At 38.7% G+C, this 19,314-nt stretch overlaps 2 protein-coding genes across 2 annotated transcripts; one reads left to right on the forward strand and one right to left on the reverse strand.

The window, feature by feature from the left end:
- Window positions 1-649: 649 nt before the first annotated feature.
- Window positions 650-2,337, reverse strand: LOC122199892 (olfactory receptor 8B12-like). Its single transcript, XM_042905274.1, has 2 exons — window positions 2,311-2,337; window positions 650-1,615 (listed from the first exon to the last, which is right to left on the reverse strand). Exon 2 carries the CDS (start codon window positions 1,580-1,582, stop codon window positions 650-652), a length of 933 nt encoding a protein of 310 aa, XP_042761208.1. The 5' UTR covers window positions 1,583-1,615; window positions 2,311-2,337.
- Window positions 2,338-15,866: 13,529 nt separating this feature from the next.
- Window positions 15,867-16,829, forward strand: LOC122199875 (olfactory receptor 151-like). Its single transcript, XM_042905256.1, has one exon. It carries the CDS (start codon window positions 15,870-15,872, stop codon window positions 16,827-16,829), a length of 960 nt encoding a protein of 319 aa, XP_042761190.1. The 5' UTR covers window positions 15,867-15,869.
- Window positions 16,830-19,314: the final 2,485 nt, after the last annotated feature.

Here is a 19,314-nt window from a genome sequence, read left to right on the forward strand (position 1 = left end):
CCATAATGAACACAGGGTGATGTATGAACTGTTGAATGACTATATTGTACACTGGAAACTAATATAACACTGTGTGTTAATTAAGTGGAATTAAAATAATAACTTTTAAAAAAGGAAAATATGGAATATCAACAAGTTATTTCTAAAACATTATTTATTGAGAAGTGACATTAAATTACTATATAGAATCAGTTTATACTATGCTAAAATATCATACTTTCAAAATGAAATCTGTAAGACAGGCAATAAAGAAAAAAAAATGTCAGAAAGGAAAGGAAAACAAAGTAGATTAGAATTCAAGAGCCTGGATTCCAGTCCCACTTATGGGAACCACTTAGTTGTATGGCCTTGGAAAACATATATAAAATGTCTAAGTCTCCAATGTCTGTTAAATAAGCTCAGAAAAAATGGTTTATAAGCCCCATTTCAGATTAAATGATTTGTGATTGTAGAAAAATGCATAAAAGAATCGTAGAATAGTCGACATGGGTCACGGGATACAGAAAATAGATATGTAGTAAACATCCATGAAACGTAAAGACTTAAAATTCTCTTTTTTACAGAAGAGAAAAAACTAGAACTTGGATCTTTCTTGGAAAACACACACACCAATAAACAAAGCATTGTATCTTCTTCAAATGCTACTTTTTCAAGAAGATATTTTTCTTTCCAAGGTGTTCCTCAGGGAAACTTTGACATCCTTGTTCCTCAAACTGTAGATCAGTGGGTTTAACATGGGCACCACAATGGTATAGAACAGAGAGGACACTTTACCTTGGTCAAGGGGCAAAATAGAAGGTGGTTTGAGATACATGAAAGCCCCGGAACCAAAGAAAAGAGAAACCACAATTATATGAGAGCTACATGTACTGAAAGCTTTGGACCTGCCCTCAGTGGAGTGAATGTGCAGAATGCTGGACAGAATCAGAGCATAAGAGATGAAGATGGTGATAATGGGCATTCCAATGTCAATGGCCACAAGGATGAAGACCACCAGTTCATTTACATAAGTGCTGTTGCAGGACAGCTTGAGGAGAGGAAGGATGTCACACATGAAATGATTGAGAAGGTTGTCAGCACAGAAGGTCAGACTTGCTATGCTTCCCATATGGACCATAGCCCCTGAAAGCCCCATCACGTAGACACCCAACAAAAGGAATAGACAGACCTGAGGAGACATGGTGACCATGTACACCAATGGTTTACAGATGGCCACATAGCGGTCATATGCCATCACTGACAGGAGGAAGGACTCAGAAATGACAAAGAAGCAGAAGAAAAAGAGTTGAGTCATACACTCTGCATGCAAGATGATGTTCTTCTTTGAGACAAAACTCTTCAGCATTTTGGGGGTGATGGTAGTGGAGTAGCAGAAATCTATTAAGGAGAGGTTGAAGAGGAAAAAGTACATGGGGGTGTGTAGGCAAGAATTCAACCAAATCAGGGCTATCAAGGCCAGGTTTCCCAGCACAGTGACCAGGTAGAAACCTAGAAACAGGAAGAAGAGAGGGATATGGAGTTCCAGCTGGTCTGTTAAACCTGTAAGGATAAACTCTGTCACAGAAGAGTTCTTAGCTGCCATTTTCCTCTTGGGGATGAGTGGAGCAAGGACAATCTGGAGAAAAGAAAAGAGAACCAGTTAGACAGAAAGAAATACCACCACTCACCCAGGATCCATCCCCCATTCTGAAGAACGGAATCCACAGAGAGATTTGAACGTTAAGACAGATGGTAGGAAGGCTTTTACTGTTTGTTATGGATCTGTCCTACAGCCCAAGTGACTTTATCTTCCAGAGAGAACAGTTAGAGTCTAAACTTTGCCTCCAGAGAGAAAACAGTAATTTATTCATATCCCAATTCATTAAAAAATAAGACAGATGTCTTTTAGATCTTTAAGTTAGTCCATTTTCTATGTCCTTCTATCTCCTGCCTGTGCTTCCTTTGCTAAACCCTGGGCCTCTTCCCTGAAGAGAGTCCTGTCAAAAGACACTGCGACCCCTCGAACCCCCACCACTGGGTCACTGCTGTCAAATCAAGAAGGTGAGGCCACATTTTTACAATCTCTCCTAGCTCAAGTGGGTTTAGGTTTCATGATAATTTTTTAAAGTTAGCACCTACTTAAGTGGTTCCTATGAGGTGCTAGACACTAAGAGCTGTATGACAATATTATTATCCCTATTTTGCAGATGAGACAACAAAGTCCTCAAAATACTGGGGTTCGGCCAGAAGGTGGACTTTAGCAGTCTGACTCTCAGGTGTACCCTCATAACCACTATGTTACATGACTGACAGGGTTAGGAAGTCACTCACCTTCCTTCAGTTTAGAGCTGTAATGCTATACTCTACTGTTTCTTGTCCACAATTGTCCTGCGATAGAAAATTACCATAATGAATAGAAAATGGTAGGTTGAGCTAAGAGCCCTCCCCTTCCAATCTGATCTAAAGGATCAGAAACCCTAATTTATCTTGTAGCCATTTCTACACTGAAGAACATGATTTCCAATTGTTAATTTGGAAGCTATAACTATAAGGAAGGAGATGCGCCTTTTCCAGACCAGAGAATAACAGGAAATAAGTTTTATTCGGATTACAGATCTCAGTGGCCTAATTATTAAGACAAAGACTCCCTCAAAACCATTTCCTCAGAGATTATTTTCCCAAAGGAATAAGAAGTGTTTATTTATACCCTTAATATTGGTTGATTTGGCTTTTAGAGACAATTATTTCAACAGACATTTATCCAGTACTATTAAAAGAAAATTCATTGTGGAAAAAAGTTATCATCATTACTATTTTTGAATGCCCAGTAATATACCTGACACTGAACCCTTCTACTGACTTCTGGCTGCCAATATCCAATACAAATACGGAATCCAGGCACCTATTTTGTAACCACTAGCCTAAACTTCCTCCTGACGAGAGCTACTGAAATCCATGAAGCTAAGGTCCTCATTTTCTTGGATCTGGCAAACTCTTGGAAAGAAACAAGTAAATATGCTACGACTTTAATAAAAAGAAGTGCTTAGAATTTGGAAAGATTAACACAAAAGGCTATCATAAATTAGGGTAGAACATTCAGTCATTTCTTCATATTCTGATTCATTCTAGGAATGAATTGCAGTATGTCTAGCTCAAACAGGAAGGTAGATTTCTCTGATCCCCTTACTCTGTCTTCCCATGGAATATAAGATTAATTGTAACAAAATAATTTCTATCAGGTAAATGCTCCTAACCTCTGCCAAGAACAGCCTTTTCCTAAGTTACTAACTGGTCAAAAGTGCCTTTGACTATCCCTGCCTTCCACCCACTTTTCTTGAAGCGCTATTGGCTTTCTAGCTTCTTGGTGCTCTCAAATTGAATCCTACAGGCTAAGATTCTCAACATAGGCAAACATGCAAATTTGTTCTTCCTCTTTAGTTTGCTTTTGTCTTTTTCTGTCTTCTACTCTCCACACAAGCTTCTACCTTGACAAAAGTTGTCTATCATTTGACTTGATCTCTCAGAGCTCTAGGTACCATTCTTTAATAGCAAGCATACACACTAACAGGATTTTAGACCTGAAGACACTTGGGAAATTATCAATTCAGTATTTCCCGAATGTGGATGAACACCACAATTACCTGGGGTGTTTATTAGAAAGAAATTCTGGGCTCGCCACCCAGACCTTCTGAATCAGAATCTGTATGGGTATGAGTATAGTAATTATATTTTTTAATCTTTCCAGGTTATTACAAATCAGCAATTTATGGATGGACAAAGCCAATATTTACCCCCATCTTATATACAGCGACACTAAGGAGATCCCGAGAAGTAAAGCCATTTGCCCAAGGTCACAGATCTAATTTAAGTCTCCAGGTTTCCAGTCTCTCCTGGTCCTTGGGGTCTATATGACCTCCTGCTGGGCTGGAATGCAGAAAACAAGTCCTTTAAAAGTAAGCTATCAGACTTCAGATTTTAGATGTAAAGTAGTAGCTAATATCACACTACCACCCTCTAACCATAAACAAGTATATGACTGGAAAAAATATATAAAGCATCTATTTGAAAGCTTTGAGAAGCAGACAGCTCAGGGAGGAAATTCTTAAAAGGCAAGAAAATGAACTACCATTTTCACCCTTTCTCTCTAAGGGCAGTTTCCAAATCAAACCTAGTGAAATGGAGCCCAAGCGAACAGCAGCAGCCTCTACTAGTGGAATAAAGATCAGTGTTCAGGGATGCTAGGACAGCTGGAATCTGTGGGGCAAGACATGAAGAGGAAAAAGCCAAAGAAAAGGACCCTCAGGCATATGCATAGAGGACTCCCTTGAGTTCTTAGCTAAATTCTAAATTTTGTATGTTCATGGCAAGACTCTATATGTCTAGGACACAGCAGCTCTTGGAAGACTAGGACCTGAAGAGATGTCACAGAGGATCCACAGCACTGGGGAGCTGTTAGGATTCTGGCCTAGTGAGAGTGGAGACGCTTTGATGAACAAAGCAGACGTTAAGATGACAGCTCTGAAATCCATACCCTAAGAATAAGGACTAGGCCATCAGGTTAAGGGCAAAGCTGAACTAGACCTATCATAAAAAAGGCTAAATCCAAGTCTCAGCAGGATCAGGGTGATCTACTAGGAACTGCATCCCAGAACAAAAGGCAACAATCTATAGAGAAGAGTAACATAATCCCCTGTCTCTAGAATATATTCATAATTCCAGCATAATAAAACAAAAAAAATCACTAGAAATACAAAGAAGCAAGAAAATATGACCCAACACCATTTGTTGAAAAGACTTGTCTTTTTTTTCCATTGGATATTCTCTCCTGGTTTGTCGAAGATGAGTTGACCATATAGTTGTGGGTCCATTTCTGGGTTTTCTACTCTGTTCTATTGATCTATGTGTGTGTTTTTGTGCCAGTACCATACTGTCTTAATGACTACAGCTTTGTAACATAGCTTGAAGTCTGGAATCTTGATGCCTCCAACTTTGCTTTTCTTTTTCAGGATTGCTTTGGCTATTTAAGGTATTTTGTGATTGCACACAAATTTTAGAATTATTTGTTCTAGCTCTGTGAAAAATGCTGATGTTGTTTTGATAGTGATTGCATTGAATGTGTAGATTGCTTTGGGTAGTATACACGTTTTAACAATGTTTATTCTTCCAATCCATGAGCATAGGAATGTTTCCTTTTTCTCCATTTCTTTGTGTCCTCTTCAATTTCTTTCATAAGTGTTCTATAGTTTTCAGAATACAGATCTTTTACCTCTTTGGTTAGGCTTATTCCTAGGAATCTTATGGGTTTGGGTGCAACATTAAATGGGATTGATTCCTTGATTTCTCTTCCTGCTGCTTCATTATCAGTGTGTAGAAATGCAACAGATTACTGTACATTAATTTTACATCCTGAGACTTTGCTGGATTCATGTATTAGTTCTAGCACGGTGAAGTCTTTCAGGTTTTTTACATAGCGTTTCACGTCGTCTGCAAATAGTGAAAGTTTAACTTCCTCATTGCTGATTTGGATGCCTTTTATTTCTTTTTGTTCTCTGATTGCTGAGGCTAAGACTTCCAGTTCTATGTCAAATAGTAATGGTGAGAGTGGACATCCCTGTCTTCTTCCTGAACATAGAGGAAAACCTCTCAGTTTTTCTCCATTGAGGATGGTATTAGGTATGGGTCTTTAGTATATGGCCTTTATGATGTTGAGGTACGTTCCATCTATCCCTACCTTGTTGAGCTCTTTTATGGAGAATGGATGCTGTATTTTGTCAAATGCCTTTTCTGATCTATTGAATGTATCATATGGTTCTTATCCTTTCTTTTATTAATGTGGTGTATCATGTTGATTGGTGAATATTGTAGCACTGCTGCAGCCCAGGAATAAATAAATCCCACTTGATCGTGGTAAATAATTCTTTTAATGTACTGTTGGATTCAATTTGCTAGTATTTTGTGGAGAATTGACTTTTTAAAATAATAGATGAAATAATCATATTGTTTTTATCCTTTCTTTTGTTGATGTGATGTACCACATTGTTTGATTTACAAATATTGGACCACCCCTTGCATCCCTGAAATAAATCCCATTTGATTGTGGTGAGTGGTTTTTTAATGTACTGTTGGATTTGGTTTGCTAATATTTTGTTTAGGATTTTTGGATCCATGTTCATCAGAGATACTTGCCTGTAGTTTTCTTCTCCTTCTCCTTCCCCTTCCCTTTCCCCTTCCCTCCTCCTCCTCCTCCTCCTCCTCCTCCTCCTCCTCCTCCTCCTCCTTCTTCTTCTTCTTCTTCTTCTTCTTCTTTCTGTAGTATCTCTGTCTGGGTTTGGTATCAGGGTAATGCTGACCTCATAGACTCAATTTGGAAGTCTTCTTTAGTCTTCTACTTTTTTGGCATAGTTTAAGAAGAATAGGTATTAATTCTTAATTTAATGTTTGGTAGAATTCACCTGTGGAGCCATCTGGCCCTGCACTTTTATTTGTTGGAAGGTTTTGATTACTGATTCAATTTTATTGCTACTAATCAGCCTGTTCAAATTTTCTATTTCCTCCTGATTCAGTTTTGGAAGGTTGTATGTTTCTAGAAATTTTCTTCTAAGTTGTCCCACTTGTTGGCTTATACCTTTTCATAATTACCTCTTATAGTCTTTTGTATGTCTGTGGCATCAGTTGTTTTTTCTTTTCCCTCACTTCTGATTTTATTTGTGTCCTCTTTCTCTTTCTTGATGAATCTGGTTAAAGAGTTATCAATTTTTTGTTGATCTTTTCAAAGAACCTGCTCCTGGTTTCATTTATCTTTTCTGGTTTTGTTGTTGTTGTTGTTGTTGTTGTTGTTGTTTTTGGTCTGTAGTGGTAATTTATTTCTACTCTAATGTTTATTATTTCCTTCCTTCTCCTAGCTTTGGGCTTTGTTCCTCTTTTCCTAACTCCTTTAGGTCTAAGTTGGGTTGTGTATTTGAGATTTTTCTTGTGCCTTGGGTAGGCCTGTATTACTATAGATGCCCCTCTTAGAACCACTTTTGCTACATCCCAAAGATTTTGGAATGTTGTGTTTTCATTTTCCTTTTTCTTCATGTGTTTTTTTATTTCCTTTTCAGTTTCTTGGTTGACCCATTCATTGGTCGGTAGCATGGTGTTCAGCCTTCATGTATTTGTGTTCTTTCTAGATTTTTTCTTGTGATCAATTTCTAGTTTCACATTGTTTTGGTTGGAAAAGGTGCATGATATGATTTCAATCTTTTTTAATTTACTGAAACTTGTTTTCTGCCCTAACATGTGATATATCCTGAAGGATGTTCCAGGTGTCCTTGAAAAGAATGTGTATTCTGCTGTTTAGGGATGGAATGTTCTGTATTGTTCTATTAGGTCCATCTAGTCTAATGTGTCATTCAAAGCCAATATTCCTTTGTTGATTTTCTGTGGATGATCTATCCACTGGTGGAAGTGAGGTGCTAAAGTTACCTACTGTAATTATATTACTTTAAAAAATTATTTAATATATTTTGTCTAGTTTTTTTAATTGCTTTTGGTAATATGGCCAATCCAATATAAGTTCTCTGTCATAGCCAAAACCAGAATTTGTAATTGTTTACCTTCACTTGACTGGCTTTTCATGATTTCCAAAGCCTAAAAGGAAGAGAGAGGGAAAGACCAAGAGAAACAAAAGAAGAATATATTCATAAGAATATATGCCTGGGATATAATAAGCACTCAGTAAATACTATGTACTAATATTTTTAATGCTCTGTGTTCAAGAATACTTTAAGCATATGGAGGTTCCTCAAAAAATTAAAAATAGATCTACCCTATGACCCAGCAATAGCACTGCTGGGAATTTACCCAAGGCATACAGGAGTGCTGATGCATAGAGGCACTTGTACCCCCAATGTTTATAGCAGCACTTTCAACAATAGCCAAATTATGAAAAGGGCCTAAATGTCCATCAACTGACAAATGGATAAAGATATGGTTTATATATATGATGGAATACTACTTGGCAATGAGAAAGATTGAAATCTGGCCATTTGTAGCAACATGGATGGAACTGGAGAGTGTTTTGCCAAGTGAAATAAGTCAGGCAGAGAAAGACAGATACCATATGTTTTCACTCATATGTGGATCCTGAGAAACTTAACAAAAGACCAGGGGGGAGGGGAAGGGGAGGAACGTTACAGAGAGGAAAGGAGGCAAACCATAAGAAACACTTAAATACTGAGAACAAACTGAGGGTGTGGGGGAGACGGGAAAGTGGGTGATGGGCATTGAGGAGGGCACCTGTTGGGATGAGCACTGGGTGTTGTATGGAAACCAATTTGACAATAAATTACATATATGTGTGTGTGTGTGTGTGTGTGTGTGTGTGTGTGTGTGTGTGTATAATACTTGCAGAATATTCAGAACATTAAAGACTGTACTTTTATGAATGTTCCTATTGAGTATGTCATCTTTGACATATACCAAGAATATATTTTTCTCATAGATATATTCAATGAATATACCCTATTTATGTAGTAAATATTCTTCAAGTGATTAGTCTTCTTAATATAAATAATGAAAAAACATGTGAAGAATCTTAGAGAATTTGAGGAAGACTGTGTCATGTTTTTTTTAGTATTCCTGGATACCCCCATAAAAAAACAGCACAACTAAACAGCAAAGCTTAGTTCCATTAACAACATCTATGACAAAAATAAGTGATATGTTATCCCCTTTACCTCCAAACACAAGCAGATGGGCACAAACCACCAAGAGGTTAAAATCTGCTTAGTATCAGCATCTGTGCAGGAAGAAACAGAAGGAAGAAACAGGACATCTGACAAACCTGAAACTCCAAAACAACTAATCAGTATTCCAAATAACTCTCAAAAGGCCAGTTTGAAAATAACATGTAAAACTGGAAGGGATTTTTATTCTCCAGTAGTGGATGAATTTTAATTACTCTATAGTAAGATCTGAAGGGGCTTCCACAGTCTGTGCACTATGAACTCTCAAAATAAAGCAACCAAAGCTCCCTGCAGGAATAGGAGTAAAACCCAAATTAAACAGAACAAGGTAAATAAAGACAAAAGAAAGATCTAGATAAAGGTAGAAAGGGGACAGAGCCAGGAGATTTCAGACAGTAAGTCATCATATTTTTTAACACTTCACAAAAGCAACAGAAGAAGGAGTTCTACAGGCATTAAGTTAGAAAAAAAACTAATTTAATATAAAGATGAACAGTAGAAAAGAATCAAGATGAAACTCCATATAAAATCATAAGTAAAAAGAATAATTTTTTTGACAGAAAATGTGGAGCAAACCAGAAAGACTTACTGTATTAGTCTGCTTGGGAAACCATAACAAAATACCACAGAATGGGTCATTTAAGCAATGGAAGTATTTTTTCCCACAGTCTGGAATTCAGGGAGCCTACAAACACGATCTCTGATGAGGACTCTCTTCCTGTATTAGACTGCCCCCTTTCAGTGGGTCCTCACACGGAAGAAAGAATGGGCTCTGGTGCCTCTTCCTTATCTTATGAATGGCACCAGCCCTATCAGATTAGGACCTTTTGGCCTCATGTATTATACCCCTACTTTTAGGGCCTTTCTCAGAATACAGTCACATTGAAGGTTAAGGCTTCAACATATGAATGGGCGGGGGGGGGGGGGGGGTTGGTAAGGGAACACAGTCCATTGCCCATTACTCTAAGTAAATGAACACTATTACATTATTTCAAAATGAACTAAAACACATACAGGTATGAAAGAACAACAAAAGGCTGAATTAGAAAAGCTTATAAATTAGGCAATTGAACTTGGGAAATTATTAGAAATAAAGGAAAAATAATTTAAGAAATATGACTGATTAGAAGTAACTGAAGAGCAAATGAACACAACAGATAATACCTTAGGAGAAGTAGAAGGTGAAAAAGTTGGTGGCAAAAAAAGAGACAGAGAGAAAAGAAATTAAGAGGATTTATGGGAAAGCAACAAATACAGACACCAGCCAAAGAAGATCAAATCTACATAGAGTAGGAGCTCCAAAGGAGAAAACCAAACTGTGGGACAGAACAGAAAATAAAGACTACAATTCATGGGCCTTTTCCTAGTGTCAGGAAAAAGAAGAAGAAGAAGAAGAAAAGGAAGGAGAGGTAGGAGAAGAAGAAGAAGAGGAAGGAGGAGGAGGAGGAGGAGAAGGGGAAGAAGGAGAAGGGGAAGAAGGAGAAGGAGAAGGAGGAGGAGGAGGAGGAGGAGGAGGAGGAGGAGGAGGAGAAAAGATTTGAAGTGACCTATTGAAAAGAATCATCGCACTTAAGGAAATTCCCAAAAATATTAATATCAAAACATATCCCACTGAAATTATTGGCCATTTTTAAAAACGTCCTACTTCTTTCTGAAAAGACCTAGAAACAATTATCAACCCAGAAGCAATGAGCCTCTCTAGCATCTAATTACTCGTCTTGAAATACATTTTCACCACTAAAAGAAAGCACATTTCCTGGAGAGATGGTTGATTCCTGGACTGAAGAATGAAATGTATGAGATGAGTTCAGAACATCTTGTCATATCGGATAATTCTTTTGTTGTATTCAATTTCTTTCATAAGTGTTCTACAGTTTTCAGAGTACAGAACTTCCACCTGTTTGGTTAGGCTTATTCCTAGGTATCTTATTGTTTGTAAATGGGATCAATTCCTTGATTTCTCTTTCTGCTGGTTCATTATCAGCATATAGAAATGCAACAGATTTCTGTACCTTGATTTTGTATCATGAGACTTTGTTGAATTCATGCATCAGTTTTATCAGTTTTTTTGGTGGAGTCTTTTGGGTGTTCACATAGAGTATCATATCATCAGGAAAGAGCAAACGTTTGACTTCTTCCTTGACTATTTGCATGCCTTTTATTTCTTTTGTCCATTTGCTGAGGCTATAACTTCCAGTACAATGTTGAACAACAGTGGTAAGAGTGGACATCACTGTCCTGTTCCTGATCTTAGAGGAAAAGCTCTCAGTTTTTTTTTCTCCCATTGAGAATGTTATTAGCAATGATTCTTTTGTATATGGACTATATGGTGTTGAGGTATGTTCTTTCTATCCCTACTGTCTTGAGGGCTTTTATCAAGAAAGGATGCTGTATTTTGTCAAATGTTTTTTCTGTGTTTTTTGAGACAATCATATGGTTCTTATCCTTTCTTTTATTAATGTGGTGTAACACGTAGATTGATTTGCAGATATTGAACCAGCCCTGCAGCCCGGGAATAAATCCCGCTTGATCATAGTGAATAATTCTTTTAATGTACTGTTGAATTAAATTTCCTAGTATCTTGTTGAGAATTTTTGCATCAATGTTCATCAGGGATATTGGTCTATAATTCTCCTTTTTTCTTGGGATTTTTGTCTGGTTTTGGAATCAAGCTAATGCTGGACTCATAGAATGAGTTTTGAAGTCTTCCATCCCTTTCTATTTTTTGGAACAGTTTAATCCTTCTTTAATGTTTGATAGAATTCCCCTGGGAAGCCATCCAGCCCTGGACTCTTGTTTGTTCAGGGATTTTTGATTACTGAGTCAATTTCTATAGGTTATGGGTCTGCTCAAATTTTCTTTTTCTTCAGGTCATCATCTCATGGTTGTGGAATGGAGCCCAACATTGGGCTCCACCCTGAGCATGGAGCCTGCTTGGGATTCTCTCTCTCCCTCTTTCTCTGCCCCTCCCCTAATCATTCTCTCTCTCTCTCTCCAAAAATGAGTAAATAAAATAAACATTTTAAGCCACATTGAGTATGCCTAATGAAGAATAATGATGAGTAGTAGCCATAATGGTAGTAACTGAGGATGTTGATGGTAATGAGTGACATGGTGGTGGTGGAGGTGGCGGTAGTGATTATGGGGTGTTTAGCCATACAAATTTGAATGCTTAGACTCCAAGTTTCCCAAGCTGAAAATGACTCCAAATAAAAGGAAAATTAACACACCTGGGAGACAAACCATGATTCCCAGCACAGGCATAAGCCGGACTCTAATTGCTCCTTCAGCAAAGACTCCAGGGCCTGAAATGACTGCATCCCAGGAGGTTCTGCCCATGTGTTGTATAAACAGACCCTCAGTGACCCATTTTTCATAACCCTGCTGTCCTCTTGGACTACATTTAGGAATAGATACAAATCTGGACAGCTCCCTCATTTCTTGATGTTTAGTTCCTAACTATTGGAACCAAGGCATCCCCTAAAATTTCCAGGAGACTGTGTTGTCTTTTTCTCAACACAGGTATTTAATTACAAATTTAAAGCAATTATATGAAAAAAAATATTTCTTCCGTGAATTCCTGTTTCTAATTCAGGCTTTATTTCTAAGCATTTGTTTACCTTCATCTCTAAGCGTTTTCTTCTTTATGTGCTGAGTTCTCATAGGCTGCAAGCCCAAGCCTCTTATGGTCCGGTAGAACTAGAGGTAATCATTGTAGTAACTGATATCAAATATATGGATCTTGTTTGCCTATTTCATATCATTAGATGATTATGGGAGTAAAAAATTAAATTTAAATCAGTTCTATCTAGGATTTTCCAGTCCACACCACACTGAGTGGTATTTACTCTACACTGCTTTGTAGAACACATTGATTTCTGGCAATGGTGTATTCAAGGTGGATTTTCTATGTTTCTTATTGTTTTAAGAGGTGAAAATTGTGTACAAGGGGAAAAGATAAGATTTTTTAAATCTATTGTTGTTATCTAGAAGAAATTTGTTTTCTCCTTCGTAATAAATGGAAAAAACTTAGCTACTTCTCAGACTAGTTATTGTGAAGTTAAATGCCATACCACCAATTACATAACATGTGAAGTTTACAATGCAAATCTGATTTTTGTGTCTTCACATCCTAAGGATTTAAAGACTCTTATATCTAAGAAAAGGAAATACGGTTAGTGCCAGAGTTATTATTATTATAAGAATCAAATGACACAATGCATTATAAAGTACATTTAATAAGGCGGTTACAAAATGGTTTTTTAATACATTTAAGGGTGCCTGGGTGGCTCAGTCCATTAAGCATCCAACTCTTGATTTCAGTTCAGATCATGATCTCAAGGTTCATGAGTGCAAGCCCTGCATCAGGCTCCACACCATCAGCAAGGAGCCTGCTTGGGATTCTCTCTCTCCACTCCTCCTACCCTCTCTCTCTCTTTGCCCCTTCTCTGTATCTCTGTATGCACAGGTGTACTCTCTTTCACAGTCTCTCAAAATAAATAACCTTATGTGTGTGTGTGTGTGTGTGTGTGTGTGTGTGTGTGTGTGTATACCCAATGTAAATATATATATGCATAGAAAAATCTAGAAACATAGTCACTGCCAGTATTAGTCTCTAAATAGTGGGGGAATATGATGTTTATACTTTTCCTTACTTGTATTTCTGATTTTCTACAATGTATATGTATTGCCTTTGTAATTTTTTAAGTGCACCTGAAATTACCAATGAAATCCATCCTGCATCTCCAAAGATTCAATAAATTAAGTTTACTAAATAATAATAAAGTGCTACCTAAAGATAAGCTACAGAAATCAGAAGACGGTTTAGTGGAAACAAAACAGATGGTAGTCAGAAGTCCTGGGTTTTAGGCCCAGTTCTGTATCTACTAACTGTATGATTTGAGGTAACATTTACAGTTTGAATTTAAGAGAGAATGAAAAAATAATATAACGTTCCTCTTTTTTCATCGGCTATGCACAAGCTAAGCCATCAAGTGTAAAGCACTTTCAACCACAACATTGCTTAGAACTGTAGGTGTGTGGATGTAAAAGCCTGCACATCTGGGCTAAAGGAAATGAGCTCATGATCAGGAGAGAAGAGTTTGAGTTCTAAGTCACTGATAATTTTTAGTAAGCTTCAAGAAACTCACTGAGTGTCTGGCACTTCTGTTTTCTCAGTAGGAAAATAGAAACAAAAATCCTACTCGAAACACATTTCTCCTCATACCCCAAATTTGAGGAGTTAATGAGATTGACCTTCAAAGAGCATTATACAAAAGTTAGTAATTATATGAGGAAGTAATAAAAAGAATGAAAATGTAAGGTTTTTAGCCTAAGAGATGTATCTTAGAGATGGGATGGCTATAAGTGTCATATCCAGCAATGATGATCCATGCTTCTTAGGGAAGTGTTGACAATTTGAGTACCTTGCCACTAGGGAAATAATGGGGCCTGGTTTGATATTACAATCTGAACATCATCATCATAATAGCTACTGAGCACTTACTCTGTCCTATATTATGTGCCAATGCCCACCCTGCACCGCAGATCAATTAAATCTGAACATCTGGGGGTGGAGCCCAAGAATCAATACTTTGTAAATACTCCAAGGGATTACAGAACACAGTCAATGTTGAGAACCACTGTCTTACAGCCTCACGTCCAGTGAAAACCTAAGAACAAATTCCAGACACCTAATGACAACTCACTTTTATGGGAACCGAGTGCTTGAAAAAATTTTCTAAATATGCATTATCCCATGTTATTTTTACAACCGACTTGGAAATTGATTTCTTTTTTTTTTTTTTTTTGGTTTTTTTAATGTGTATTTATTTTTTAGAGACAGAATGTTAGTGGGGGAGGGGCAGAAAGAGAGGGAGACACAGAATCCAAAGCAGGCTCCAGGCTCCAAGCTGTCAGCACAGAGCCCAAGGCAGGGCTCGAACCCATGAATGGGAGATCATGACCTGAGCTGAAGTCCGACACTTAACCTATTGAACCACCCAAGCACCCTGGAAATTGATTTCTTTGTCAACAAAAAGCATCCTGCAAGGATTTCATCAGAAAACAAGCTTCATTGCTGTGCAGTTTGCAAACCGAAGAGACACAGCATTGGGCTACAAACCAAAGTAGCTCCGTCAGGGAAGGATCAGACTTGGGGTTAAATAGGCAAAAAACGGCAAGTTCTGTGTCCTCTACAGAGATTGATCAGACTGAGGTCCCAAATTGCAAGTTTTAGGAGCAAAGTGACAAGCAGGATACAGCTCACTATTTCTGATAGTTTCACAATATGACAGCTGCTGGAGAGCATGGCAGGATATGTTGTGAGGATTTCTTGGGGGAGTTTGGGGAGTGTGGGGGTTTTTTTTTGCAAATTTTGCAGAATTTTCTGCAAGCTTGTCATCCCAGGCTGAGACATGGTCATTCTGCCTGATTAAAATTTTAGTTTTTCTCCCTTGACATGAGGGAACTCATCTTGCCTGGCAGCAGTTGCTAATTATTGGGGTCTTTTGTTCTCATTTTCATCTTTCAGATACAGAAATTGACTTGTCACTCAATGATATGGCTGTAACTACCATACTACCCTGACACTGTGTCAATTTGAGAAGGATATCATGCATTCACATTCAGAAACTATCTGGGAATTGCACAGATGACAAGGAAATTTTATTTCTGAAGCATGTCCAAGCACAAAATATGGAGTATGCTGCTTGTTACCTATAGGACAGAGGTTCTCAGACCTGAGCAGGCATCAGCATCATCTGGAGAGAGTGTTCAACCCAGACTGCTAGCCCCAATCCCAGAGTTTCTGATTTGGTAGGTCCCGGGTGGAGGCTGAGAGTTTGCATCTCTAACATGGTGCTGATGCTGCTGGTCCAACAAATGTACCCTAAGAACCATTGCTGTAGGATATTTGAGAAACATAAAAGTGGTAAAAGCCCCAGATCTTGTCCCCTTTTTCCTCCCAACCTCATGGTCTTTGAAATACCCAGAGCCTGGTCTTTCTCCCAGACAACAGCCAAAGGAAGGGAGGATTCATCGGGAAAGAGCCCAGGATCGCCCAACTGAACCCAAGTGCTCAAAACCAGCTTTGCCAAGAAGTTTAAATGTAGGCTCTCATGGGCTCTTCTCTCCCATCCCCACAGGGCTCCCAAGCACAGGGGAATGGCTGCCGAAAATCACTCTACAGTGACCGAGTTTATTCTCAGGGGATTGACAAATCGGCCAGAGCTCCAGCTCCCCCTCTTCCTCCTCTTCCTTGGGATCTACTTGGTCACCATCATAGGGAACCTGGGCATGTTCACGCTGATTTGTCTGAATGCTCAGCTTCACACCCCCATGTACTACTTCCTCAGCAATCTGTCCCTTGTGGATCTCTGCTACTCCTCTGTCATTACCCCGAAAATGCTGGTGAACTTTGTGTCAGAGAAGAACATCATCTCCTATGCGGGGTGCATGTCACAGCTCTACTTCTTCGTTGTGTTTGTCGTTGCAGAGTGTTACATGCTGACAGTGATGGCCTATGACCGCTATGTCGCCATCTATACCCCTTTGCTCTACAATGTCATCATGTCTCCTCAAGTGTGTTCCCTGCTGATGGCTGCGGCCTATGCCATGGCTTTCATTGGTGCAACAATAGACACTGGCCTGATGTTAAAACTGTCCTACTGTGAGTTCCTCATCAGTCATTACTTCTGTGACATCGTGCCCCTCATGAAGCTCTCCTGCTCTAGCACCTATCATATTGAGATGACAGTGTTCTTTTTGGCTGGATTCAACATCATAGTCACCAGCTTAACAGTCCTTGTTTCCTACGTCTTCATCCTCTCCAGCATCCTCCACATCAGCACCACACAGGGGAGGTCCAAAGCCTTCAGCACCTGCAGCTCTCACCTTGCAGCTGTGGGAATGTTCTATGGATCTACAGCGTTCATGTACTTAAAACCCTCCACGGCCAGTTCTGTGGCCAAGGAGAACGTGGCCTCCGTGTTCTACACCACGGTGATCCCCATGCTGAACCCCCTGATCTACAGCTTGAGGAATAAGGAGGTAAAGGCTGCCGTGCAGAAAACACTGAGGAGAAACTTCTTCAGATGCAAATGTCACCATTCTTCCTCAGGTTGAAAATTGGGAGAAGTGTAGGGGAGAAGCCCTCCAAAAATGTAAACACATGTGAAGGGAGAACCACCACTTCTCAGCATGACTCATTGTATATATTCACTGATGTTTTCGTCCTTCCTTTCTCCTTCTCACATCTCTCATGTCCTACTCTGCTTGAATATAATTTCAAGTTCATATTGAACTTAGCGGTACATAAGACAAATGGAGACAAATTTGAAAGTCATCAAGAAATAACAAATACCCTCTTTCCCACCCAGATTGCTCCCTCTGTTCTCTTTCTCATTATGTGGTTACCACTTCCTTATTCCCGCCAGGATTGCTTACGTGGTCCCTTCACTCAGTTACTGACATCATCATATCATCATCACATCTAACATTTATGGAATGCTAGCCAATCTACTAAGTGTTTTACTTAATTATCTCATGTTCTCAGATGAAGAAACTGATGTAAAGAGGTTAAGTAACTTTCCCCAGATCACAGACCTGCTAACAATTAACACCGAGATTCAAACCCACAACTCATTATCCCCTCTCTCGGCTGACAGTCTCCCTACACAATGTTTTGATATTAGCATAATTATAACCTTTCCATTTCAAAATTCTGGAAAATAACTTCCCCTCCTTCAAGTATCATCACACAGCTCCCAAATAGGCAAGGAATATTATACATTCCTGTAGTCCTTTAACCTCCAGAAAGACTTGACATTTCACATCACCTGCCAATTTCACTCAGTAAATCCTATTGCCATGGAGCAAAATGTCTTCCCCTATTTTTAAAAAATATTTATTTATTTTTGAGAGAGAGACAGAGCACAAGTGGGGGAAGGGCAGGGAGAGAAGGAAACTCAGAATCCAAAGCAGGCTTCAGGCTCCAAGCTGTCAGCACAGAGCAAGCAGGCAACAGACTCAGAGCTGTCAGCACAAAGCCCTATGCAGGCTTTGTATTTTCCTTGTATAGATCTCATTTTTAGGAGTGCTAATGTAAATGTCATTGTGTTCTTAATTTCAAATTCTACTTGGTCTTTGCTCCCATAGAGGAAAGCAATTGACTTTTTTATATGTTAACCTTGTATCCTTCCACCTTGCCATGATTACTTAGTTCCAGGAGATTTTTGGTTGATTCTTTCGGATTTTCTGCATAGGCAATTATGTCATCTGTGAATAAAGACAGATTTATTTCTTCCTTCTCAATCTGTACAACTTTTTTTTTTCATGTTTTACTGTGTTAGCTAGGACTACCATTACTACACTGAAAAACAGTCATGAGGGGGACATCCTTACCTTGTTTCTGATTTTAGTAAGAAAGATTTGATGTTCTTACCATTAAGTATGATGTTAGGTGTAGGTTTTGTGTAGGTTTTCTTTCTCAAGTAGAGGAAGTTCTTGTTCTAGAGGAATAGAGAATAAACCTACTCTCAGTTTACTGAGTTGTTTCTCTCTTTTTTTTTTTCGGGAATGGGTGTTGGATTTTGTCAAATGCTTTTTCTGCACCTATTGATAGGATGATGTGATTTTTATTCTTCAGTCTGCTTATGGATGAAATACTTTAACTGACTTTTGAATGTTGAATCATCCTTACATAACTGGGATAAATCCCACCTAGTCATAGTGTATAATTCTTTACATATATTGTTGGATTCTATTTGTTAATATTTCATTGAAACTTTTTTGTATCTATGTTCATGAGAGATATTGGTCTGTAGTACTGTTTTGTTTTGTTTTCTTGCACAGTCTTTGTCTGGTTTTAGTATTGGAGTAATGATGGCCTCACAAAATGCCACTATCTTATAAAATAAATTGTAGAGATTTGGTATAATTTTTCCTCAAATATTTCATTGAATTCATAGGTTGTCCAGAGTGGGCTGGAGTTGGGTATTTCCTTTTCTCCACAGGAAGCTGGTGCCAGCTAGCGCTTTCCCCCGTGAGGACTGCCAAGAAAAGCCTAATAATTGCCTATGGTCAGGCTTGAAAGATCACACATAGACTTTGGCCTGGAGCAAGTTTCCTCAGCTTCCAGGACCTGGGTCCATCCTTCCAACAGCAGACCACACTGTTGGTATGTTCATTCCCAGGGATGGTCAGGCAGGAGCTGTATGCAAGGGATGTGGATGACCATTGGGCATGTGAACTATAGGTGTTTATACCTGCGCATGTGTAGGTGCCTCACATTGTATAGTAAGTGAGAATGAGAGGGAGAGGGGGTAAGCTGTGGTCCATGGGCAGGCACCTGGGAAACCAGGGTGGCCCTCCCTGTGCTACCACCTTTTGGCATGGAACCTTATAGATTCTCAGGATTCTAAACTTGAATCTGGCCTTCCAGTGTTATGAAAGTAGTTTGTCAAGGTAAGAGGTAGAAACGTGTTTTATTTAACACTTTATTAGGGCTATTCTTGGTTTACTTTTTATTGTGGCAAAAAGCATGTAACAAAAAATTTGCCATCTTAACTGTTTTTAAGTGTTTAACTATTTCAGGAGTGTTAAGTATATT

This window comes from Panthera leo, chromosome D1 (genome assembly GCF_018350215.1).
Source record: "Panthera leo isolate Ple1 chromosome D1, P.leo_Ple1_pat1.1, whole genome shotgun sequence".
NCBI lineage: Eukaryota > Metazoa > Chordata > Mammalia > Carnivora > Felidae > Panthera > Panthera leo.

Coding starts and splice junctions, on each gene's coding strand:
- LOC122199892 (XM_042905274.1), bottom strand. CDS start 1,582: ATGGCAGCTAAGAACTCTTCTGTGACAGAGTTTATCCTTACAGGTTTA.
- LOC122199875 (XM_042905256.1), top strand. CDS start 15,870: ATGGCTGCCGAAAATCACTCTACAGTGACCGAGTTTATTCTCAGGGGA.